The following is a 26,466-nucleotide window of genomic DNA, read 5'->3' as shown; positions in this document are numbered from 1 at the left end:
CTCTCCAGAAATCCCCTTCCTCTCCAGAAATTCCCTACCTCTCCAGAATCTCCTACTTCTCCAGAATCTCCTACTTCTCCAGAAATCTCCTACCTCTCCAGAATCTCCTACCTCGCCAGAAATCCCCTACCTCCCCAGAAATCTCCTACCTCTCCAGAAATCTCCTACCTCCCCAGAAATCTCCTACCTCTCCAAAAATCTCCTACCTCTCCAGAAATCTCCTACCTCTCCAGAAATCTCCTTCCTCTCCAGAAATCCCCTTCCTCTCCAGAAATCCCCTTCCTCTCCAGAAATCCCATTCCTCTCCAGAAATCTCCTTCCTCTCCAGAAATCCCCTACCTCCCCAGAAATCTACTACCTCTCCAGAAATCTCCTACCTCTCCAGAAATCTCCTACTTCTCCAGAAATCTCCTACCTCCCCAGAAATCTCCTACCTCTCCAGAAATCTCCTACCTCTCCAGAATCTCCTACCTCTCCAGAAATCTCCTACCTCGCCAGAAATCCCCTACCTCTCCAAAAATCCCCTACCTTTCCAGAATCTCTTACCTCTCCAGAAATCTCCTACCTTGCCAGAAATCTCCTACCTCACCAGAAATCTCATACCTCTCCAGAAATCTCCTTCCTCTCCAAAAATCCCCTACCTCTCCAGAAATTCCCTACCTCTCCAGAATCTCCTACTTCTCCAGAAATCTCCTACCTCTCCAGAATCTCCTACCTCGCCAGAAATCCCCTACCTCCCCAGAAATCTCCTACCTCTCCAGAAATCTCCTACCTCCCCAGAAATCTCCTACCTCTCCAAAAATCCCCTTCCTCTCCAGAAATCCCCTTCCTCTCCAGAAATCCCCTTCCTCTCCAGAAATCTCCTACCTCCCCAGAAATCTCCTACCTCTCCAGAAATCTCCTTCCTCTCCAGAAATCCCCTTCCTCTCCAGAAATCTCCTTCCTCTCCAAAAATCTCCTACCTCTCCAGAAACTCCTACCTCTCCAGAATCTCCTACCTCTCCAGAAATCTCCTACCTCGCCAGAAATCCCCTACCTCTCCAAAAATCCCCTACCTTTCCAGAATCTCTTACCTCTCCAGAAATCTCCTACCTTGCCAGAAATCTCCTACCTCACCAGAAATCTCCTACCTCTCCAGAAATCCCCTTCCTCTCCAGAAATTCCCTACCTCTCCAGAATCTCCTACCTCTCCAGAATCTCCTACCTCTCCAGAAATCTCCTACCTCGCCAGAAATCCCCTACCTCTCCAAAAATCCCCTACCTTTCCAGAATCTCTTACCTCTCCAGAAATCTCCTACCTTGCCAGAAATCTCCTACCTCACCAGAAATCTCCTACCTCTCCAGAAATCCCCTTCCTCTCCAGAAATTCCCTACCTCTCCAGAATCTCCTACTTCTCCAGAATCTCCTACTTCTCCAGAAATCTCCTACCTCTCCAGAATCTCCTACCTCGCCAGAAATCCCCTACCTCCCCAGAAATCTCCTACCTCTCCAGAAATCTCCTACCTCGCCTGAAATCCCCTACCTCCCCAGAAATCTCCTACCTCTCCAGAAATCTCCTACCTATCCAGAAATCCCTTTCCTCTCCAGAAATTCCTTACCTCTCCAGAATCTCCTACTCCTTCAGAATCCCATTCCTCTCCAGAAATCTCCTACCTCTCCAGAAGCTCCTACCTCGCCTGAAATCCCCTACCTCCCCAGAAATCTCCTACCTCTCCAGAAATCTCCTACCTCGCCAGAAATCCCCTACCTCTCCAGAAATCTCCTACCTCTCCAGAAATCTCCTACCTCGCCAAAAATCCCCTACCTCCCCAGAAATCTCCTACCTCCCCAGAAATCTCCTACCTCTCCAGAAATCTCCTACCTCTCCAGAAATCCCCTTCCTCTCCAGAAATCTCCTTCCTCTCCAAAATCTCCTACCTCTCCAGAATCTTCTACCTCTCCAGAATCTCCTACCTCTCCAGAAATCTCCTACCTCGCCAGAAATCCCCTACCTCTCCAAAAATCCCCTACCTTTCCAGAATCTCTTACCTCTCCAGAAATCTCCTACCTTGCCAGAAATCTCCTACCTTGCCAGAAATCTCCTACCTCACCAGAAATCTCCTACCTCTCCAGAAATCCCCTTCCTCTCCGGAAATTCCCTACCTCTCCAGAATCTCCTACTTCTCCAGAATCTCCTACTTCTCCAGAAATCTCCTACCTCGCCTGAAATCCCCTACCTCCCCAGAAATCTCCTACCTCTCCAGAAATCTCCTACCTATCCAGAAATCCCTTTCCTCTCCAGAAATTCCTTACCTCTCCAGAATCTCCTACTCCTTCAGAATCCCATTCCTCTCCAGAAATCTCCTACCTCTCCAGAAGCTCCTACCTCGCCTGAAATCCCCTACCTCCCCAGAAATCTCCTACCTCTCCAGAAATCTCCTACCTCGCCAGAAATCCCCTACCTCTCCAGAAATCTCCTACCTCTCCAGAAATCTCCTACCTCGCCAAAAATCCCCTACCTCCCCAGAAATCTCCTACCTCCCCAGAAATCTCCTACCTCTCCAGAAATCTCCTTCCTCTCCAGAAATCCCCTTCCTCTCCAGAAATCTCCTTCCTCTCCAAAAATCTCCTACCTCTCCAGAATCTTCTACCTCTCCAGAATCTCCTACCTCTCCAGAAATCTCCTACCTCGCCAGAAATCCCCTACCTCTCCAAAAATCCCCTACCTTTCCAGAATCTCTTACCTCTCCAGAAATCTCCTACCTTGCCAGAAATCTCCTACCTTGCCAGAAATCTCCTACCTCACCAGAAATCTCCTACCTCTCCAGAAATCCCCTTCCTCTCCGGAAATTCCCTACCTCTCCAGAATCTCCTACTTCTCCAGAATCTCCTACTTCTCCAGAAATCTCCTACCTCTCCAGAATCTCCTACCTCGCCAGAAATCCCCTACCTCCCCAGAAATCTCCTACCTCTCCAGAAATCTCCTACCTCCCCAGAAATCTCCTACCTCTCCAAAAATCTCCTACCTCTCCAGAAATCTCCTACCTCTCCAGAAATCTCCTTCCTCTCCAGAAATCCCCTTCCTCTCCAGAAATCCCCTTCCTCTCCAGAAATCCCATTCCTCTCCAGAAATCTCCTTCCTCTCCAGAAATCCCCTACCTCCCCAGAAATCTCCTACCTCTCCAGAAATCTCCTACCTCTCCAGAAATCTCCTACTTCTCCAGAAATCTCCTACCTCCCCAGAAATCTCCTACCTCTCCAGAAATCTCCTACCTCTCCAGAATCTCCTACCTCTCCAGAAATCTCCTACCTCGCCAGAAATCCCCTACCTCTCCAAAATCTCCTACCTTTCCAGAATCTCTTACCTCTCCAGAAATCCTCTACCTTGCCAGAAATCTCCTACCTCACCAGAAATCTCCTACCTCTCCAGAAATCTCCTTCCTCTCCAAAAATCCCCTACCTCTCCAGAAATTCCCTACCTCTCCAGAATCTCCTACTTCTCCAGAATCTCCTACTTCTCCAGAAATCTCCTACCTCTCCAGAATCTCCTACCTCGCCAGAAATCCCCTACCTCCCCAGAAATCTCCTACCTCTCCAGAAATCTCCTACCTCCCCAGAAATCTCCTACCTCTCCAAAAATCCCCTTCCTCTCCAGAAATCCCCTTCCTCTCCAGAAATCCCCTTCCTCTCCAGAAATCTCCTACCTCCCCAGAAATCTCCTACCTCTCCAGAAATCTCCTTCCTCTCCAGAAATCCCCTTCCTCTCCAGAAATCTCCTTCCTCTCCAAAAATCTCCTACCTCTCCAGAAACTCCTACCTCTCCAGAATCTCCTACCTCTCCAGAAATCTCCTACCTCGCCAGAAATCCCCTACCTCTCCAAAAATCCCCTACCTTTCCAGAATCTCTTACCTCTCCAGAAATCTCCTACCTTGCCAGAAATCTCCTACCTCACCAGAAATCTCCTACCTCTCCAGAAATCCCCTTCCTCTCCAGAAATTCCCTACCTCTCCAGAATCTCCTACCTCTCCAGAATCTCCTACCTCTCCAGAAATCTCCTACCTCGCCAGAAATCCCCTACCTCTCCAAAAATCCCCTACCTTTCCAGAATCTCTTACCTCTCCAGAAATCTCCTACCTCGCCAGAAATCCCCTACCTCCCCAGAAATCTCCTACCTCTCCAGAAATCTCCTACCTCGCCAGAAATCCCCTACCTCCCCAGAAATCTCCTACCTCTCCAGAAATCTCCTACCTATCCAGAAATCCCTTTCCTCTCCAGAAATTCCTTACCTCTCCAGAATCTCCTACTCCTTCAGAATCTCCTACTTCTCCAGTAATCTCCTACCTCTCCAGAAATCTCCTACCTCGCCAGAAATCCCCTACCTCCCCAGAAATCTCCTACCTCTCCAGAATCTCCTACCTCTCCAGAAATCTCATACCTCGCCAGAAATCCCCTACCTCTCCAAAAATCCCCTACCTTTCCAGAATCTCTTACCTCTCCAGAAATCTCCTACCTTGCCAGAAATCTCCTACCTCACCAGAAATCTCCTACCTCTCCAGAAATCCCCTTCCTCTCCAGAAATTCCCTACCTCTCCAGAATCTCCTACTTCTCCAGAATCTCCTACTTCTCCAGAAATCTCCTACCTCTCCAGAATCTCCTACCTCGCCAGAAATCCCCTACCTCCCCAGAAATCTCCTACCTCTCCAGAAATCTCCTACCTCCCCAGAAATCTCCTACCTCTCCAAAAATCCCCTTCCTCTCCAGAAATCCCCTTCCTCTCCAGAAATCCCCTTCCTCTCCAGAAATCTCCTACCTCCCCAGAAATCTCCTACCTCCCCAGAAATCTCCTACCTCTCCAAAAATCCCCTTCCTCTCCAGAAATCCCCTTCCTCTCCAGAAATCCCCTTCCTCTCCAGAAATCTCCTACCTCCCCAGAAATCTCCTACCTATCCAGAAATCCCTTTCCTCTCCAGAAATTCCTTACCTCTCCAGAATCTCCTACTCCTTCAGAATCCCATTCCTCTCCAGAAATCTCCTACCTCTCCAGAAGCTCCTACCTCGCCTGAAATCCCCTACCTCCCCAGAAATCTCCTACCTCTCCAGAAATCTCCTACCTCGCCAGAAATCCCCTACCTCTCCAGAAATCTCCTACCTCTCCAGAAATCTCCTACCTCGCCAAAAATCCCCTACCTCCCCAGAAATCTCCTACCTCCCCAGAAATCTCCTACCTCTCCAGAAATCTCCTTCCTCTCCAGAAATCCCCTTCCTCTCCAGAAATCTCCTTCCTCTCCAAAAATCTCCTACCTCTCCAGAATCTTCTACCTCTCCAGAATCTCCTACCTCTCCAGAAATCTCCTACCTCGCCAGAAATCCCCTACCTCTCCAAAAATCCCCTACCTTTCCAGAATCTCTTACCTCTCCAGAAATCTCCTACCTCGCCAGAAATCCCCTACCTCCCCAGAAATCTCCTACCTCTCCAGAAATCTCCTACCTCGCCAGAAATCCCCTACCTCCCCAGAAATCTCCTACCTCTCCAGAAATCTCCTACCTATCCAGAAATCCCTTTCCTCTCCAGAAATTCCTTACCTCTCCAGAATCTCCTACTCCTTCAGAATCTCCTACTTCTCCAGTAACTCCTACCTCTCCAGAAATCTCCTACCTCGCCAGAAATCCCCTACCTCCCCAGAAATCTCCTACCTCTCCAGAATCTCCTACCTCTCCAGAAATCTCATACCTCGCCAGAAATCCCCTACCTCTCCAAAAATCCCCTACCTTTCCAGAATCTCTTACCTCTCCAGAAATCTCCTACCTTGCCAGAAATCTCCTACCTCACCAGAAATCTCCTACCTCTCCAGAAATCCCCTTCCTCTCCAGAAATTCCCTACCTCTCCAGAATCTCCTACTTCTCCAGAATCTCCTACTTCTCCAGAAATCTCCTACCTCTCCAGAATCTCCTACCTCGCCAGAAATCCCCTACCTCCCCAGAAATCTCCTACCTCTCCAGAAATCTCCTACCTCCCCAGAAATCTCCTACCTCTCCAAAAATCCCCTTCCTCTCCAGAAATCCCCTTCCTCTCCAGAAATCCCCTTCCTCTCCAGAAATCTCCTACCTCCCCAGAAATCTCCTACCTCCCCAGAAATCTCCTACCTCTCCAAAATCCCCTTCCTCTCCAGAAATCCCCTTCCTCTCCAGAAATCCCCTTCCTCTCCAGAAATCTCCTACCTCCCCAGAAATCTCCTACCTATCCAGAAATCCCTTTCCTCTCCAGAAATTCCTTACCTCTCCAGAATCTCCTACTCCTTCAGAATCCCATTCCTCTCCAGAAATCTCCTACCTCTCCAGAAGCTCCTACCTCGCCTGAAATCCCCTACCTCCCCAGAAATCTCCTACCTCTCCAGAAATCTCCTACCTCGCCAGAAATCCCCTACCTCTCCAGAAATCTCCTACCTCTCCAGAAATCTCCTACCTCGCCAAAAATCCCCTACCTCCCCAGAAATCTCCTACCTCCCCAGAAATCTCCTACCTCTCCAGAAATCTCCTTCCTCTCCAGAAATCCCCTTCCTCTCCAGAAATCTCCTTCCTCTCCAAAAATCTCCTACCTCTCCAGAATCTTCTACCTCTCCAGAATCTCCTACCTCTCCAGAAATCTCCTACCTCGCCAGAAATCCCCTACCTCTCCAAAAATCCCCTACCTTTCCAGAATCTCTTACCTCTCCAGAAATCTCCTACCTTGCCAGAAATCTCCTACCTTGCCAGAAATCTCCTACCTCACCAGAAATCTCCTACCTCTCCAGAAATCCCCTTCCTCTCCGGAAATTCCCTACCTCTCCAGAATCTCCTACTTCTCCAGAATCTCCTACTTCTCCAGAAATCTCCTACCTCTCCAGAATCTCCTACCTCGCCAGAAATCCCCTACCTCCCCAGAAATCTCCTACCTCTCCAGAAATCTCCTACCTCCCCAGAAATCTCCTACCTCTCCAAAAATCTCCTACCTCTCCAGAAATCTCCTACCTCTCCAGAAATCTCCTTCCTCTCCAGAAATCCCCTTCCTCTCCAGAAATCCCCTTCCTCTCCAGAAATCCCATTCCTCTCCAGAAATCTCCTTCCTCTCCAGAAATCCCCTACCTCCCCAGAAATCTCCTACCTCTCCAGAAATCTCCTACCTCTCCAGAAATCTCCTACTTCTCCAGAAATCTCCTACCTCCCCAGAAATCTCCTACCTCTCCAGAAATCTCCTACCTCTCCAGAATCTCCTACCTCTCCAGAAATCTCCTACCTCGCCAGAAATCCCCTACCTCTCCAAAAATCCCCTACCTTTCCAGAATCTCTTACCTCTCCAGAAATCCTCTACCTTGCCAGAAATCTCCTACCTCACCAGAAATCTCCTACCTCTCCAGAAATCTCCTTCCTCTCCAAAAATCCCCTACCTCTCCAGAAATTCCCTACCTCTCCAGAATCTCCTACTTCTCCAGAATCTCCTACTTCTCCAGAAATCTCCTACCTCTCCAGAATCTCCTACCTCGCCAGAAATCCCCTACCTCCCCAGAAATCTCCTACCTCTCCAGAAATCTCCTACCTCCCCAGAAATCTCCTACCTCTCCAAAAATCCCCTTCCTCTCCAGAAATCCCCTTCCTCTCCAGAAATCCCCTTCCTCTCCAGAAATCTCCTACCTCCCCAGAAATCTCCTACCTCTCCAGAAATCTCCTTCCTCTCCAGAAATCCCCTTCCTCTCCAGAAATCTCCTTCCTCTCCAAAAATCTCCTACCTCTCCAGAAACTCCTACCTCTCCAGAATCTCCTACCTCTCCAGAAATCTCCTACCTCGCCAGAAATCCCCTACCTCTCCAAAAATCCCCTACCTTTCCAGAATCTCTTACCTCTCCAGAAATCTCCTACCTTGCCAGAAATCTCCTACCTCACCAGAAATCTCCTACCTCTCCAGAAATCCCCTTCCTCTCCAGAAATTCCCTACCTCTCCAGAATCTCCTACCTCTCCAGAATCTCCTACCTCTCCAGAAATCTCCTACCTCGCCAGAAATCCCCTACCTCTCCAAAAATCCCCTACCTTTCCAGAATCTCTTACCTCTCCAGAAATCTCCTACCTCGCCAGAAATCCCCTACCTCCCCAGAAATCTCCTACCTCTCCAGAAATCTCCTACCTCGCCAGAAATCCCCTACCTCCCCAGAAATCTCCTACCTCTCCTGAAATCTCCTACCTATCCAGAAATCCCTTTCCTCTCCAGAAATTCCTTACCTCTCCAGAATCTCCTACTCCTTCAGAATCTCCTACTTCTCCAGTAATCTCCTACCTCTCCAGAAATCTCCTACCTCGCCAGAAAGCCCCTACCTCCCCAGAAATCTCCTACCTCTCCAGAATCTCCTACCTCTCCAGAAATCTCATACCTCGCCAGAAATCCCCTACCTCTCCAAAAATCCCCTACCTTTCCAGAATCTCTTACCTCTCCAGAAATCTCCTACCTTGCCAGAAATCTCCTACCTCACCAGAAATCTCCTACCTCTCCAGAAATCCCCTTCCTCTCCAGAAATTCCCTACCTCTCCAGAATCTCCTACTTCTCCAGAATCTCCTACTTCTCCAGAAATCTCCTACCTCTCCAGAATCTCCTACCTCGCCAGAAATCCCCTACCTCCCCAGAAATCTCCTACCTCTCCAGAAATCTCCTACCTCCCCAGAAATCTCCTACCTCTCCAAAAATCCCCTTCCTCTCCAGAAATCCCCTTCCTCTCCAGAAATCCCCTTCCTCTCCAGAAATCTCCTACCTCCCCAGAAATCTCCTACCTCTCCAGAAATCTCCTTCCTCTCCAGAAATCCCCTTCCTCTCCAGAAATCTCCTTCCTCTCCAAAAATCTCCTACCTCTCCAGAATCTCCTACCTCTCCAGAATCTCCTACCTCTCCAGAAATCTCCTACCTCGCCAGAAATCCCCTACCTCTCCAAAAATCCCCTACCTTTCCAGAATCTCTTACCTCTCCAGAAATCTCCTACCTTGCCAGAAATCTCCTAACTTGCCAGAAATCTCCTACCTCACCAGAAATCTCCTACCTCGCCAGAAATCCCCTACCTCCCCAGAAATCTCCTACCTCTCCAGAAATCTCCTACCTCCCCAGAAATCTCCTACCTCTCCAAAAATCCCCTTCCTCTCCAGAAATCCCCTTCCTCTCCAGAAATCCCCTTCCTCTCCAGAAATCTCCTACCTCCCCAGAAATCTCCTACCTCTCCAGAAATCTCCTTCCTCTCCAGAAATCCCCTTCCTCTCCAGAAATCTCCTTCCTCTCCAAAAATCTCCTACCTCTCCAGAATCTCCTACCTCTCCAGAATCTCCTACCTCTCCAGAAATCTCCTACCTCGCCAGAAATCCCCTACCTCTCCAAAAATCCCCTACCTTTCCAGAATCTCTTACCTCTCCAGAAATCTCCTACCTTGCCAGAAATCTCCTACCTCACCAGAAATCTCCTACCTCTCCAGAAATCCCCTTCCTCTCCAGAAATTCCCTACCTCTCCAGAATCTCCTACTTCTCCAGAATCTCCTACTTCTCCAGAAATCTCCTACCTCTCCAGAATCTCCTACCTCGCCAGAAATCCCCTACCTCCCCAGAAATCTCCTACCTCTCCAGAAATCTCCTACCTCCCCAGAAATCTCCTACCTCTCCAAAAATCCCCTTCCTCTCCAGAAATCCCCTTCCTCTCCAGAAATCCCCTTCCTCTCCAGAAATCTCCTACCTCCCCAGAAATCTCCTACCTCTCCAGAAATCTCCTTCCTCTCCAGAAATCCCCTTCCTCTCCAGAAATCTCCTTCCTCTCCAAAATCTCCTACCTCTCCAGAATCTCCTACCTCTCCAGAATCTCCTACCTCTCCAGAAATCTCCTACCTCGCCAGAAATCCCCTACCTCTCCAAAAATCCCCTACCTTTCCAGAATCTCTTACCTCTCCAGAAATCTCCTACCTTGCCAGAAATCTCCTAACTTGCCAGAAATCTCCTACCTCACCAGAAATCTCCTACCTCGCCAGAAATCCCCTACCTCCCCAGAAATCTCCTACCTCTCCAGAAATCTCCTACCTCCCCAGAAATCTCCTACCTCTCCAAAAATCCCCTTCCTCTCCAGAAATCCCCTTCCTCTCCAGAAATCCCCTTCCTCTCCAGAAATCTCCTACCTCCCCAGAAATCTCCTACCTCTCCAGAAATCTCCTTCCTCTCCAGAAATCCCCTTCCTCTCCAGAAATCTCCTTCCTCTCCAAAAATCTCCTACCTCTCCAGAATCTCCTACCTCTCCAGAATCTCCTACCTCTCCAGAAATCTCCTACCTCGCCAGAAATCCCCTACCTCTCCAAAAATCCCCTACCTTTCCAGAATCTCTTACCTCTCCAGAAATCTCCTACCTTGCCAGAAATCTCCTACCTTGCCAGAAATCTCCTACCTCACCAGAAATCTCCTACCTCTCCAGAAATCCCCTTCCTCTCCAGAAATTCCCTACCTCTCCAGTATCTCCTACTTCTCCAGAATCTCCTACTTCTCCAGAAATCTCCTACCTCTCCAGAATCTCCTACCTCGCCAGAAATCCCCTACCTCCCCAGAAATCTCCTACCTCTCCAGAAATCTCCTACCTCCCCAGAATCTCCTACCTCGCCAGAAATCCCCTACCTCCCCAGAAATCTCCTACCTCTCCAGAAATCTCCTACCTCCCCAGAAATCTCCTACCTCTCCAAAAATCCCCTTCCTCTCCAGAAATCCCCTTCCTCTCCAGAAATCCCCTTCCTCTCCAGAAATCTCCTTCCTCTCCAGAAATCCCCTACCTCTCCAGGATCTCCTACTCCTTCAGAATCTCCTACTTCTCCAGAAATCTCCTACCTCTCCAGAAATCTCCTACCTCGCCAGAAATCCCCTACCTCCCCAGAAATCTCCTACCTCTCCAGAAATCTCCTACCTATCCAGAAATCCCCTTCCTCTCCAGAAATTCCTTACCTCTCCAGAATCTCCTACTCCTTCAGAATCTCCTACTTCTCCAGTAATCTCCTACCTCTCCAGAAATCTCCTACCTCGCCAGAAATCCCCTACCTCCCCAGAAATCTCCTACCTCTCCAGAATCTCCTACCTTTCCAGAATCTTCTACCTCTCCAGAAATCTCCTACCTCTCCAGAAATCTCCTTCCTCTCCAGAAATCTCCTTCCTCTCCAGAAATCTCCTTCCTCTCCAGAAATCCATTAGTGTAGTATAATAATAGAGAGTGAAGAGGAGAGGTGGTGTGACTGGTGCTATGTTGCTGCTGCTGCCTGCCTGGCTGGCCTGGTCTCTCTGTGGGTCTATAGCTTTTAACACACTGGCACCCATTGAATATGGATCCTCTTCTCAGGGGAGGGATCTATAGACCAACTAAAGTGTGTTGTGTGTGTGTGTCTATATGATGTTTCGTTGTTCTGAGACAGTAAACATCACACAAGCCTGCATACCTCCCTCTCTCTCTCTTGCTCTCTTCCTCTCCACGCTCTGTCCATCGATTCTGCTTTGTCTTTCCGTATGTCTGTCCACGGCTCTATATTCCCTTATGGCTTTGTTAACTCTACTCAACTACGCACACACACTCTCTCTCTCCGCTGCCTCAGAGTGAAATACTCTCTAGTTGTAGAGTGCTCTGTCTTACCGCTGTACCTGAAAGATAACTCTTATTTAAACTAATCACACTCCTGCCACTCACCTCTCACTCCAAGTTGTCTACACACACACACACACACACACACACACACACACACACACACACACACACACACACACACACACACACACACACACACACACACCAGCATCCCAATCCTCCGTCTCTCAAATGCACACGTAGGCTACCCGGGTGCAATTACGTTTGTGTCACATCAGCAACGTGAGAATAGCTTTTTGGTACGAAAGGAGTCAAACACCCAACAGACTAGTTTCTACTTAAAATCCCCACATGACGATGCTGCAGGCAGCCTCCCTCCCTCCCTCTCTCCCCCCTCTGTGGGTTGAGACAGTAAAGGGAACGTGCTGTTCCGATGGCTGTTGTTCAGAGCATGCTTGAGCTGTGGGTTTGATTTCCACATCAGATGTGTTCAAATCGCTTTGGAGATATATATTTCGTATAAACATTGATGGCTCTAGCTAAGGTAAAGTCCTTTCCTCTGACTTTATGTTCAGGCTTGACTCTGCCTGCTCTGTATAAGGATGGGGAAGGGCATTGGCTTGTTACATTCATTTAGTGTAAAATCCATCCTTTGTTGTAAACCCAAGGCACAGTCAAGGCAGTAATTTTGCAATAAAAATGATGTTTTATTAGCAAACATTCATCCGATGCTTATTAAATGATCACTGCTAAGTGTACAGAGAGTTACGTTTTTTATTATTCTGGTTTTATTTCACCTTTATTTAACCAGGTCGGCCAATTGAGAACAAAAACAACACAGAGTTACACATGGAATAAACAATCGTATAGTCAATAACACAATATAAATATGTGTATACAGTGTGTACACTATAACGGGAAAAGGCTATTATTTAAGATCCAGGCCATGTAGTGTTTGTTACTAGTTTGTTCCAGTCCACAGGTGTGTGTAGTTTTCAGCACCTTACGGCAATGTATCTTATACAATGTATCTTATCTTCTCCCCACATCAGATGTGACAGACAGTTATGCCAGTCATGGTGCTGTTACAAACACACACACACACCGCAAGCACAAACACACACCATCATGAGATGAAGATTGCGTGTGATAGGATCAGACTGCCACATTGACATTACCTGAGGCCAGTAGCTAGAGGTTTACTGGAACATTAGCTGAGACCAGTAGCTAGAAACTTACTGGATCATTAGCTGAGGCCAGTAGCTAGAGGTTTACTGGAACATTAGCTGAGGCCAGTAGCTAGAGACTTACTGGAACATTAGCTGAGACCTGAGGCCAGTAGCTGGAGACTTACTGGAACATTAGCTGAGACCTGAGGCCAGTAGCTAGAGGTTTACTGGAACATTAGCTGAGGCCAGTAGCTAGAGACTTACTGAAACATTAGCTGAGGCCAGTAGCTAGAGACTTACTGGAACATTAGCTGAGGCCAGTAGCTAGAGACTTACTGGAACATTAGCTGAGGCCAGTAGCTAGAGGTTTACTGGAACATTAGCTGAGACCAGTAGCTAGAGACTTACTGGAACATTAGCTGAGGCCAGTAGCTAGAGGTTTACTGGAACATTAGCTGAGACCAGTAGCTAGAGACTTACTGGAACATTAGCTGAGGCCAGTAGATAGAGACTTACTGGAACATTAGCTGAGGCCAGTAGCTAGAGGTTTACTGGAACATTAGCTGAGACCTGAGGCCAGTAGCTGGAGACTTACTGGAACATTAGCTGAGACCTGAGGCCAGTAGCTAGAGACTTACTGGAACATTAGCGGAGGCCTGAGGCCAGTCAATCAATCAATCAATCAAATGTATTTATAAAGCCCTTTTTACATCAGCCAATGTCACAAAGTGCTGTACAGAAACCCAGCCTAAAACCCCAAACAGCAAGCAATGCAGGTGTGGAAGCACGGTGGCTAGGAAAAACTCCATAGAAAGGCCAGAGCCTAGCAAGAAACCTAGAGAGGAATCAGGCTATGAGGGGTGGCCAGTCCTCTTCTGGCTGTGCCGGGTGGAGATTATAACAGAACATGGCCAAGATGTTCAAACGTTCATAGATGACCAGCAGGGTCAAGATGATAATACTAATCACAGTGGATGTAGAGGGTGCAACAGGTCAGCACCTCAGGAGTAAATGTCAGTTGGCTTTTCATTCAGAGTTAAAGACACCAGGTGCGGTAGAGAGAAAGTCCAAAACAGCAGGTCCGTCCGGGATAAGGTAGCACAGCCAGTGAACAGGTCAGGGTTCCATAGCCGTAGGGGAAAAACAGTTGAAACTGGAGCAGCAGCATGACCAGGTGGACTGGGGACAGCAAGGAGTCATCAAGCCAGGTAGTCCTGAGGCATGGTCCTAGGACGCAGGTCCTCTGAGAAAAGGAAGAGCGAGAGAGAGAATTAGAGGGAGCAAACTTAAATTCACACAGGACACCGGATAAGACATGAGAAATACTCTTGATATAACAGACTGACCCTAGCCCCCCGACACAAACTATTGCAGCATAAATAGTGGAGGCTGAGACAGGAGAGGTCTAGCTACTGGCCTCAAGTCTCTAGTAAGTAGCTAGAGACTTACTGGAACATTAGCTGAGACCTGAGGCCAGTAGCTAGAGACTTACTGGAACATTAGCTGAGACCTGAGGCCAGTAGCTGGAGACTTACTGGAACATTAGCTGAGGCCAGTAGCTAGAGGTTTACTGGAACATTAGCTGAGGCCAGTAGCTAGAGACTTACTGGAACATTAGCTGAGGCCAGTAGCTAGAGGTTTACTGGAACATTAGCTGAGAACAGTAGCTGGAGTTTTACTGGAACATTAGCTGAGAACAGTAACTGGAGGTTTACTGGAACATTTGCTGAGACCTGAGGCCAGTAGCTGGAGACTTACTGGAACATTAGCTGAGACCTGAGGCCAGTAGCTAGAGACTTACTGGAACATTAGCGGAGACCTGAGGCCAGTAGCTGGAGACTTACTGGAACATTAGCTGAGGCCAGTAGCTAGAGACTTACTGGAACATTAGCGGAGACCTGAGGCCAGTAGCTGGAGACTTACTGGAACATTAGCTGAGACCTGAGGCCAGTAGCTAGAGACTTACTGGAACATTAGCGGAGACCTGAGGCCAGTAGCTAGAGACTTACTGGAACATTAGCGGAGACCTGAGGCCAGTAGCTGGAGACTTACTGGAACATTAGCTGAGGCCAGTAGCTAGAGACTTACTGGAACATTAGCGGAGACCTGAGGCCAGTAGCTGGAGACTTACTGGAACATTAGCTGAGACCTGAGGCCAGTAGCTAGAGACTTACTGGAACATTAGCGGAGACCTGAGGCCAGTAGCTAGAGACTTACTGGAACATTAGCGGAGACCTGAGGCCAGTAGCTAGAGACTTACTGGAACATTAGCGGAGACCTGAGGCCAGTAGCTAGAGACTTACTGGAACATTAGCGGAGACCTGAGGCCAGTAGCTAGAGACTTACTGGAACATTAGCGGAGACCTGAGGCCAGTAGCTAGAGACTTACTGGAACATTAGCGGAGACCTGAGGCCAGTAGCTAGAGACTTACTGGAACATTAGCGGAGACCTGAGGCCAGTAGCTGGAGACTTACTGGAACACTAGCTGAGACCTGAGGCCAGTAGCTGGAGACTTACTGGAACATTAGCTGAGACCTGAGGCCAGTAGCTAGAGACTTACTGGAACATTAGCGGAGACCTGAGGCCAGTAGCTAGAGACTTACTGGAACATTAGCGGAGACCTGAGGCCAGTAGCTAGAGACTTACTGGAACATTAGCGGAGACCTGAGGCCAGTAGCTAGAGACTTACTGGAACATTAGCGGAGACCTGAGGCCAGTAGCTAGAGACTTACTGGAACATTAGCGGAGACCTGAGGCCAGTAGCTAGAGACTTACTGGAACATTAGCGGAGACCTGAGGCCAGTAGCTAGAGACTTACTGGAACATTAGCGGAGACCTGAGGCCAGTAGCTGGAGACTTACTGGAACACTAGCTGAGACCTGAGGCCAGTAGCTGGAGACTTACTGGAACATTAGCTTTTAGCTCAGCTACTATCACACTAGTCATGGGTTGGAGCTTTTGGATATGAACCTGGGTTCCCCAAATGTCTGTCCCAATACCGATCCTAAATAGATCTGTTGTATACAGATCTGCTGTATAGAGATTGGTTGGCTATTACTCCACTGGAGGGAGGTTTGGAACTGAGAGGTTATTACAAGTACCATAACTCAGAAGCACCATGGAATAACCGCTTATGTATGTGAGATAATATGCTTATGTTGACATTGTGAAAGAGCCCACTGCAGTGAAGCTGTGAAAAAAAGTATTCTCCCGCTGTTTCTGAAGTTCTGACTATTGTCGTCTGTGTGTCTCTGTGTGTGTTTTGACCTAGAGGTGGACAGTAATGTACCTGTAGCTGAATAGATGGTCACAGCTCAGACTGATAGTGCTGTGGTCCCCCAATGGCCCTGTTTACAACTCACACTTCAAGGCATTCCTTCCTGCGACAGAGACCACTGTGCAGAAGAAAGACTTGTCATTCTCTGTGATTCTATTTTTAAAGACCACCAGTACATTTTCATGGAATATCCTTGACTCCGTGTTGTGTGCCAGTGTATGTGAGAGAGAGCTTGTATTCATAACTGCTCTTATCAAGGCCCAGAAAGACATCTCATTCCTTTGATGAGGAGAGTACACTACACTACACACCCGTCTGACTTTTACTTCACAGGCCAGATACAGTAGACACCACTGATTGATGATCTCATACACAGTGACATACCAGCCTATGGTACAGAATACAGTTCGTCATTCCAGCCTACAGCAGCATCGCCCTATCCATCACACTCTGTCATCCTCATAAAAGGAAACTGGTCATGATATTCAATGGTATTACTATTGAGTTAGCTGGCTATTACAGTATAGAGAAACGAGTTAGTAGTGAGTTTTTTTAGCCACAAGGCAATTCAGTGATGACCTCCAGATCAAGCTATAGCCATAGCTATTCTCAAGACAATACGGAAAATAATCATGTATTGTCTGGCTGTGGCCAATGGCTTAATTTTTTTACTTTTATTTAATTGAAGGCAACAACATATCCATGGTAACCAAACCCAATTAGTCTATTTAAGGAGTGTGTGTTTCCAGTTGTTTTATTGATCCAGTTATAGTGATGTTAATTTCTGTTCTGTCTGTTATCATCTCGTTAAGACCTGGGACTGCAGCTGTTAGTCAGATGGAAACAGTGGAAATGTTACTGCAGGAGCGTTCACGCCTCAATTTAGTCATTTAGTCATTTAGCAGATGCTCTTATCCAGAGCGACTTACAGGAGCAATTAGGGTTAACTGCCTTGCTCAAGGGTACATTGACAGATGTTTCACCTATTCGGCTCAGGGATTCAAACCAGCAACCTTTCAGTCTAAACCACTAGGCTACCTGCCTACTCTGAAGTGGCACTTTATTGTGACTGTTAATCTACACAATATCTGGCCAGGATATCAGTAACAGACTGATCAGCTGAAATAATAATAATAACTTTAATAATAACGATTCCACCCCCCCCCTCCCCTCCCCCCCTGTCATCATCTCCTCTGAAAGGCAGAGGAAGTGATGTCCGGTCACCACAATCGCTTCGAGAGGGAGTACCGGGGGACACCCTGGGAGAGGCGGGACATCGTCCGTTCGGCCGGCCTCCTTAATGGAGCGGGAGCCAATAACAGCTGCGCCGCCGCTGTCGGCAATGGAAACAACCGGCCGGGACTCCTCCCACTGCCCGTCATCCCCTCCCTCCTGCCCACCCCAGTTACGGTTGCTGTGACGACGTCGAGTGGTGGTGACATGGTCATCAAGCGTCAAGGAGGGGTCACGATCGCTGGTTCTGCCAAGGTAAGAACACACAGCTCCTCTTTCTCTCCAAACCATTTACCTCCCTGCTCATTATACACTGTCTCCGCTCTCTAACCATTCTCTCCACACAGCTCCTCTTTCTCTCCAAACCATTTACCTCCCTCCTCATTATACACTGTCTCCGCTCTCTAACCATTCTCTCCACACAGCTCCTCTTTCTCTCCAAACCATTTACCTCCCTCCTCATTATACACTGTCTCCGCTCTCTAACCATTCTCTCCACACAGCTCCTCTTTCTCTCCAAACCATTTACCTCCCTCCTCATTATACACTGTCTCCGCTCTCTAACCATTCTCTCCACACAGCTCCTCTTTCTCTCCAAACCATTTACCTCCCTCCTCATTATACACTGTCTCCGCTCTCTAACCATTCTCTCCACACAGCTCCTCTTTCTCTCCAAACCATTTACCTCCCTGCTCATTATACACTGTCTCCGCTCTCTAACCATTCTCTCCACACAGCTTCTCTTTCTCTCCAAACCATTTACCTCCCTCCTCATTATACACTGTCTCCGCTCTCTAACCATTCTCTCCACACAGCTCCTCTTTCTCTCCAAACCATTTACCTCCCTCCTCATTATACACTGTCTCCGCTCTCTAACCATTCTCTCCACACAGCTCCTCTTTCTCTCCAAACCATTTACCTCCCTGCTCATTATACACTGTCTCCGCTCTCTAACCATTCTCTCCACACAGCTCCTCTTTCTCTCCAAACCATTTACCTCCCTCCTCATTATACACTGTCTCCGCTCTCTAACCATTCTCTCCACACAGCTCCTCTTTCTCTCCAAACCATTTACCTCCCTCCTCATTATGCACTGTCTCCACTCTCTAACCATTCTCTCCACACAGCTCCTCTTTCTCTCCAAACCATTTACCTCCCTCCTCATTATACACTGTCTCCGCTCTCTAACCATTCTCTCCACACAGCTCCTCTTTCTCTCCAAACCATTTACCTCCCTCCTCATTATACACTGTCTCCGCTCTCTAACCATTCTCTCCACACAGCTCCTCTTTCTCTCCAAACCATTTACCTCCCTCCTCATTATACACTGTCTCCGCTCTCTAGCCATTCTCTCCACACAGCTCCTCTTTCTCTCCAAACCATTTACCTCCCTCTTCATTATACACTGTCTCCGCTCTCTAGCCATTCTCTCCACACAGCTCCTCTTTCTCTCCAAACCATTTACCTCCCTCCTCATTATACACTGTCTCCGCTCTCTAGCCATTCTCTCCACACAGCTCCTCTTTCTCTCCAAACCATTTACCTCCCTCCTCATTATACACTGTCTCCGCTCTCTAGCCATTCTCTCCACACAGCTCCTCTTTCTCTCCAAACCATTTACCTCATGCAAAAGTCTCTTTGTCCCTCTCTTGCCAACTCTTTTAATATCCATCCCCGCCAAGACCTTTACCGTCTTCTCTTTCTCTATTTATGTTTCCCTTATTTTACCAGGTAAGTTGACTGAGAACTCATTCTCTGCAGCGACCTGGGGAACAGTTACAGGGGAGATGAATGAGACAATTGTAAACTGGGGATAATTAAGGTAGCCATGATGGCCAGATTGGGAATTTAACCAGGACACCAGGGTTACCACCCCTACTCTTACAATAAGTACCATAGAATCTTTAGCGACCACAGAGATTCAGGACACACGTTTAAAACATCCCATCTGAAAGACGGCCCCTTACACAGGGCAATGTCCCCAATCACTGACCTGGGTCATTGGGATATTTTTATAGACTAGAGGAAAGAGTGCCTCCTACTGGCCCTCCATCACCACTTCCAGCAGCATCTGGTCTCCCATCCAGGACCAACCCTGCTTAGCTTCAGAGGTAAGCCAGCAGTGGAGTCTCTCTCTCATCCCCATCTCGCTCTGCCAAATGGCTGGCTTGTTCCCTCTTTCTTCCTCCCTAATTTTCTCCTCTCGTTATGTAAATGACCTGCTGCAGCAGTTGAGATGTGGCCAAGCCATAGTTGCTTAAGGACCTCTCAGCTTGGACAGCGTTTTCAGGCAGGTGATTATCCATATTTGGATATACTAAAAATGTTGATGACCATTTTGCTGCTAGCGCTTCTTATTATATTCATCAGAACTGGGAATCTGAAAAAGTTATAAGCCCTAGTACCACTTTGAGATCTGAGCTCTTAAGTTGACTTTCAATCAGTGACGGGTGTTTTCTCTTCCCTCCTCTTCTCTCCAAGGAGTTATCTAGCCAGCTCTGAGAGAAGAAGCTTCACCAAACCAAGTTAGAAAGCTCAGCCTTATTTCTTGTCCTGGCTCTGCTAGCTCACCCACTGTTCATCTTCCTCCAACTCCACATGCCCTGGGCTTGTCTGCACCTCTCTCAACCTCATATCACATCACCCTGTTACTATCAGGTTTCTGTTTTCTCTTTCTTTCTCTCTCTCTCTCTCTCTCTCTCCTTCCTCCTATTTTCTTTCACCCCCTTCTCTCTCTCTCTCTCTCCAACTCTCTCTCTTTCTCTCTCTCCAACTCTCTCTATCCTCTACCAAGCAGTAGTGGTACACAAGGCTGCAGTAATTTAGCATCATTAGGTGGCTGAGTGAACTCTCTGACCACAGAAATGGTAAATGTTAAATCTCCTCCGGCAACCAAGCGGCCTGCTTTTGTCGGCTGAATAATGACATTATATCTGGAACAGAAGTCTCAGCATCCACCGTCTCCCACCATGGCTATTGTCATCAGTCACAGTGATTAGGACCACTCCGTATGGCTTCCATATATTTAGCATATAGCGTCAGTAGCATGGCTGGTCTGAGATGTGAGTGTCAGATACATGGAAGGGTGTGTGCAGGGAGGGGGGGGGCTTACCTTTCTCCTCTGTGTTGTCTTTGTCACTTCTTTGTAACCCTGGCGTACTGTAGCTGAATAGAGAATAGAAGCATTAAATAGGCTGTCGCTGTGTGTGTGTGTGTGCGCGCGTGCTCGTCTCCTCCACATCACAGGGTGTCCGCCACACAATGCACAGGCAGCACAACATCTGGCCTTGTACATGGCCCTGTGGGCTGGGTGTGCTTGCATGCATGTCTTAGTGCGAGTCTGTGGACCTGTGGGCTTTACTATTGAGTGTGTGTACAGTTTGTATTTTTGCATATACTTGGACAGTGTATGAGTACTTGTGTGCATAAATGTTTCATGTTTTATCTTTTCCAACGCCTGCGTCTGTGTACACAGATAAATCCTTGGCTGTTGACGCCACTACGCCAGTTCTGTTTTCAGGTGATGAATAATGTGTAAAGGCACTGGGTCGTTGTGGTTATACTCAGAGAGAAAGCAGCGTGGCAATCAGGGTTTATTTATGGTCAGGGACAGATTAAAACAGGCCATTCGCTTACATAGATGAATCAAGTAATTACCCAGAACAAGAGAGGAGGACGATGTATCCTGATTTGTAAAGGGGGTATTGGCTTGTGGCTAGAAATAATATGTATCAACAGATTTTTCAGAATGTTTTTTTTAATCATAACGTTATTTGGTATCATTTTTTTATCAGAATGTGATTTGGTATTTGTAAGGGTGTTATCAGGTTTAAGGCAAGGTGATGTTGAATGGATCCTTTTCATCTTTCGATGCTAAAATGAATATTCCAGAGAAATATCCTTCTCATGGTTGGTTGGATCTCCCATTGTTACATGCTGTGTATTTCAGAATCTAGACGTCTAATGCCCTAGTTTCACAGGCCAATTCCCTGCTCCCTGTTTAATACATTTAACCTCTTCAGCTCCTCGATATAAAACCTACATCTCTACTGGTTTTCTGTTTAATTTCTACTGGTCTTGTATTCCATCTCTACTGGTTTTCTGTTAACTTCTACTGGTCTTGTATTCCATCTCTACTAGTTTTCTGTTCCATTTCTACTGGTTTTCTGTTTCATGTCTACTGGTTTTCTGTTAACTTCTACTGGTTTTGTATTCCATCTCTACTGGCTTTCTGTTAACTTCTACTGGTCTTGTATTCGGTTTCTACTGGCTTTCTGTTAACTTCTACTGGTTTCGTATTCCTTCTCTACTGGCTTTCTGTTAACTTCTACTGGTCTTGTATTCCGTTTCTACTGGCTTTCTGTTAACTTCTACTGGTCTTGTATTCCATCTCTACTGGTTTTCTGTTAACTTCTACTGGTCCTGTATTCCATCTCTACTGGTTTTCTGTTAACTTCTACTGGTCTTGTATTCCATCTCTACTGGTTTTTTGTTCACAAAGATAGTTAGAACATGGCTATAAAGGCAGTGGTATTATTGTTGTAGAATTAATAGTCTATAATTGATTGTATGATATACAGCACCCACACAGTATAATATACATGATTTCTCTCAGTCAAGTGTACAGTATGTAATTAGTGGTAGACAGACACACAGTAATACTTTTGCAGTATTGCCAAGTCTCTTTAAAAGAATACACATTTACATTTACATTTAAGTCATTTGGCAGACGCTCTTATCCAGAGCGACTTACAAATTGGTGAATTCACCTTATGACATCCAGTGGAACAGCCACTTTACAATAGTGCATCTAAATCATTTAAGGGGGGGTGAGAAGGATTACTTTATCCTATCCTAGGTATTCCTTAAAGAGGTGGGGTTTCAGGTGTCTCCGGAAGGTGGTGATTGACTCCGCTGTCCTGGCGTCGTGAGGGAGTTTGTTCCACCATTGGGGGGCCAGAGCAGCGAACAGTTTTGACTGGGCTGAGCGGGAACTGTACTTCCTCAGTGGTAGGGAGGCGAGCAGGCCAGAGGTGGATGAACGCAGTGCCCTTGTTTGGGTGTAGGGCCTGATCAGAGCCTGGAGGTACTGCGGTGCCGTTCCCCTCACAGCTCCGTAGGCAAGCACCATGGTCTTGTAGCGGATGCGAGCTTCAACTGGAAGCCAGTGGAGAGAGCGGAGGAGCGGGGTGACGTGAGAGAACTTGGGAAGGTTGAACACCAGACGGGCTGCGGCGTTCTGGATGAGTTGTAGGGGTTTAATGGCACAGGCAGGGAGTCCAGCCAACAGCGAGTTGCAGTAATCCAGACGGGAGATGACAAGTGCCTGGATTAGGACCTGCGCCGCTTCCTGTGTGAGGCAGGGTCGTACTCTGCGGATGTTGTAGAGCATGAACCTACAGGAACGGGCCACCGCCTTGATGTTAGTTGAGAACGACAGGGTGTTGTCCAGGATCACGCCAAGGTTCTTAGCGCTCTGGGAGGAGGACACAATGGAGTTGTCAACCGTGATGGCGAGATCATGGAACGGGCAGTCCTTCCCCGGGAGGAAGAGCAGCTCCGTCTTGCCGAGGTTCAGCTTGAGGTGGTGATCCGTCATCCACACTGATATGTCTGCCAGACATGCAGAGATGCGATTCGCCACCTGGTCATCAGAAGGGGGAAAGGAGAAGATTAATTGTGTGTCGTCTGCATAGCAATGATAGGAGAGACCATGTGAGGTTATGACAGAGCCAAGTGACTTGGTGTATAGCGAGAATAGGAGAGGGCCTAGAACAGAGCCCTGGGGGACACCAGTGGTGAGAGCGCGTGGCAAGGAGACAGATTCTCGCCACGCCACCTGGTAGGAGCGACCTGTCAGGTAGGACGCAATCCAAGCGTGGGCCGCGCCGGAGATGCCCAACTCGGAGAGGGTGGAGAGGAGGATCTGATGGTTCACAGTATCGAAGGCAGCCGATAGGTCTAGAAGGATGAGAGCAGAGGAGAGAGAGTTAGCTTTAGCAGTGCGGAGCGCCTCCATGATACAGAGAAGAGCAGTCTCAGTTGAATGACTAGTCTTGAAACCTGACTGATTTGGATCAAGAAGGTCATTCTGAGAGAGATAGCGGGAGAGCTGGCCAAGGACGGCACGTTCAAGAGTTTTGGAGAGAAAAGAAAGAAGGGATACTGGTCTGTAGTTGTTGACATCGGAGGGATCGAGTGTAGGTTTTTTCAGAAGGGGTGCAACTCTCGCTCTCTTGAAGACGGAAGGGACGTAGCCAGCGGTCAGGGATGAGTTGATGAGCGAGGTGAGGTAAGGGAGAAGGTCTCCGGAAATGGTCTGGAGAAGAGAGGAGGGGATAGGGTCAAGCGGGCAGGTTGTTGGGCGGCCGGCCGTCACAAGAAGCGAGATTTCATCTGGAGAGAGAGGGGAGAAAGAGGTCAGAGCACAGGGTAGGGCAGTGTGAGCAGAACCAGCGGTGTCGTTTGACTTAGCAAACGAGGATCGGATGTCGTCGACCTTCTTTTCAAAATGGTTGACGAAGTCATCTGCAGAGAGGGAGGAGGGGGGGGAGGGGGAGGAGGATTCAGGAGGGAGGAGAAGGTGGCAAAGAGCTTCCTAGGGTTAGAGGCAGATGCTTGGAATTTAGAGTGGTAGAAAGTGGCTTTAGCAGCAGAGACAGAGGAGGAAAATGTAGAGAGGAGGGAGTGAAAGGATGCCAGGTCCGCAGGGAGGCAAGTTTTCCTCCATTTCCGCTCGGCTGCCCGGAGCCCTGTTCTGTGAGCTCGCAATGAGTCGTCGAGCCACGGAGCGGGAGGGGAGGACCGAGCCGGCCTGGAGGATAGGGGACATAGAGAGTCAAAGGATGCAGAAAGGGAAGAGAGGAGGGTTGAGGAGGCAGAATCAGGAGATAGGTTGGAGAAGGTTTGAGCAGAGGGAAGAGATGATAGGATGGAAGAGGAGAGAGTAGCGGGGGAGAGAGAGCGAAGGTTGGGACGGCGCGATACCATCCGAGTAGGGGCAGTGTGGGAAGTGTTGGATGAGAGCGAGAGGGAAAAGGATACAAGGTAGTGGTCGGAGACTTGGAGGGGAGTTGCAATGAGGTTAGTGGAAGAACAGCATCTAGTAAAGATGAGGTCGAGCGTATTGCCTGCCTTGTGAGTAGGGGGAAGGTGAGAGGGTGAGGTCAAAAGAGGAGAGGAGTGGAAAGAAGGAGGCAGAGAGGAATGAGTCAAAGGTAGACGTGGGGAGGTTAAAGTCGCCCAGGACTGTGAGAGGTGAGCCGTCCGCAGGAAAGGAGCTTATCAAGGCATCAAGCTCATTGATGAACTCTCCGAGGGAACCTGGAGGGCGATAAATGATAAGGATGTTAAGCTTGAAAGGGCTGGTAACTGTGACAGCATGGAATTCAAAGGAGGCGATAGACAGATGGGTAAGGGGAGAAAGAGAGAATGACCACTTGGGAGAGATGAGGATTCCGGTGCCACCACCCCGCTGACCAGAAGCTCTCGGGGTGTGCGAGAACACGTGGGCGGACGAAGAGAGAGCAGTAGGAGTAGCAGTGTTATCTGTGGTGATCCATGTTTCCGTCAGTGCCAAGAAGTCGAGGGACTGGAGGGAGGCATAGGCTGAGATGAACTCTGCCTTGTTGGCCGCAGATTGGCAGTTCCAGAGGCTACCGGAGACCTGGAACTCCACGTGGGTCGTGCGCGCTGGGACCACCAGATTAGGGTGGCCGCAGCCACGCGGTGTGGAGCGTTTGTATGGTCTGTGCAGAGAGGAGAGAACAGGGATAGATAGACACATAGTTGACAGGCTACAGAAGAGGCTACGCTAATGCAAAGGAGATTGGAATGACAAGTGGACTACACGTCTCAAATGTTCAGAAAGTTAAGCTTACGTAGCAAGAATCTTATTGACTAAAATGATTGAAATGATACAGTACTGCTGGAGTAGGCTAGCTGGCAGTGGCTGCGTTGTTGACTTTGTAGGCTAGCTGGCAGTGGCTGCGTTGTTGACACTACACTAATCAAGTCGTTCCGTCGAGTGTAATAGTTTCTACAGTGCTGCTATTCGGGGGCTAGCTGGCTAGCTAGCAGTGTTGATTACGTTACGTTACGTTAAAAGAACGACAATAGCTGGCTAGCTAACCTAGAAAATTGCTCTAGACTACACAATTGTCTTAGATACAAAGACGGCTATGTAGCTAGCTAGCTACGATCAAACAAATCAAACCGTTGTACTGTAATGAAGTGAAATGAAAATGTGATACTACCTGTGGAGCGAAGCGGAATGTTGACCGGGTTGTTGAAGTTCTATTCGGTAGACGTTGGCTAGCTGTTGGCTAGCTAGCTAGCAGCTAGCAGTATCTCCTACGTTAAGGACGACAAATAGCTGGCTAGCTAACCTCGGTAAATTAAGATAATCACTCTAAGTCTACACACTCTAAACTACACAATTATCTTGGATACGAAGACAGCAAAGACAACTATGTAGCTAGCTGTCACTACACTAATCGAGTCGTTCAGTTGAGTGTAATAGTTCCTACAGTGCTGGTAGACGGTAGACGTTAGCTAGCTGCTGGGCAGATAGCAGTGTAGACTGCGTTAGGACGACGAAATACGATAATTACGCAATTATCTTTGATACAAAGACGGCTATGTAGCTAGCTAAGAAGAAATTGCTAAGATTAGACAAATCAAACCGTTGTACTATAATGAAATGTAATGAAAATGTAATGAAAAGTTATACTACCTGCAGACCGAAGTGTAGATGCGACCGCTCGCTCCAACCCGGAACCGGAAATACACTGATACAAAATATAAATGCAACAATTACAAAGATTTTACTGAGTTACAGTTCATATGAGGAAATCAGTCAATTGAAATAAATTCATTAAACCCTAGTCTATGGATTTAACATGACTGGGAATACAGATATGCATCTGTTGGTTATAGATATCTTTAAAAAAAAGTAGGGGCGTGGATCAGAAAACCAGTCAGTATCTGGTGTGACCACCATTTTCCTCATGCAGCGTAACACATCTCCTTCACATAGAGTTGATCAGGCTGTTGATTGTGGCCTGTGGAATGCTGTTCCACCCCTCTTCAATAGCTGTGAAAAGTTGATGGATATTGGCGGGAACTGAAACACGCTGTCGTACACATCGAGCCAGGGCATCCCAAACATGCTCAATGGGTGACATGTCTGCTGAGTAT

The 26,466-nt window shown here is 47.9% G+C and overlaps 1 protein-coding gene across 2 annotated transcripts in view; it reads left to right on the top strand.

Moving 5' to 3' along the window:
* Positions 1-26,466, top strand: part of LOC135557788 (kelch-like protein 29) — a 416,874-nt gene that overhangs the window by 161,144 nt on the left and 229,264 nt on the right. For both annotated transcript variants that reach the window (XM_064991390.1, XM_064991391.1), the window contains one exon: positions 17,236-17,523. In XM_064991390.1, the coding sequence (XP_064847462.1) occupies positions 17,236-17,523 (288 nt within the window). The remainder of the gene's footprint in view (positions 1-17,235; positions 17,524-26,466) is intronic.

This window comes from Oncorhynchus masou, chromosome 16 (assembly GCF_036934945.1).
Source record: "Oncorhynchus masou masou isolate Uvic2021 chromosome 16, UVic_Omas_1.1, whole genome shotgun sequence".
In the NCBI taxonomy this organism is placed as follows: domain Eukaryota; kingdom Metazoa; phylum Chordata; class Actinopteri; order Salmoniformes; family Salmonidae; genus Oncorhynchus; species Oncorhynchus masou.
This window is presented reverse-complemented; position numbering and strand designations above follow the sequence as displayed.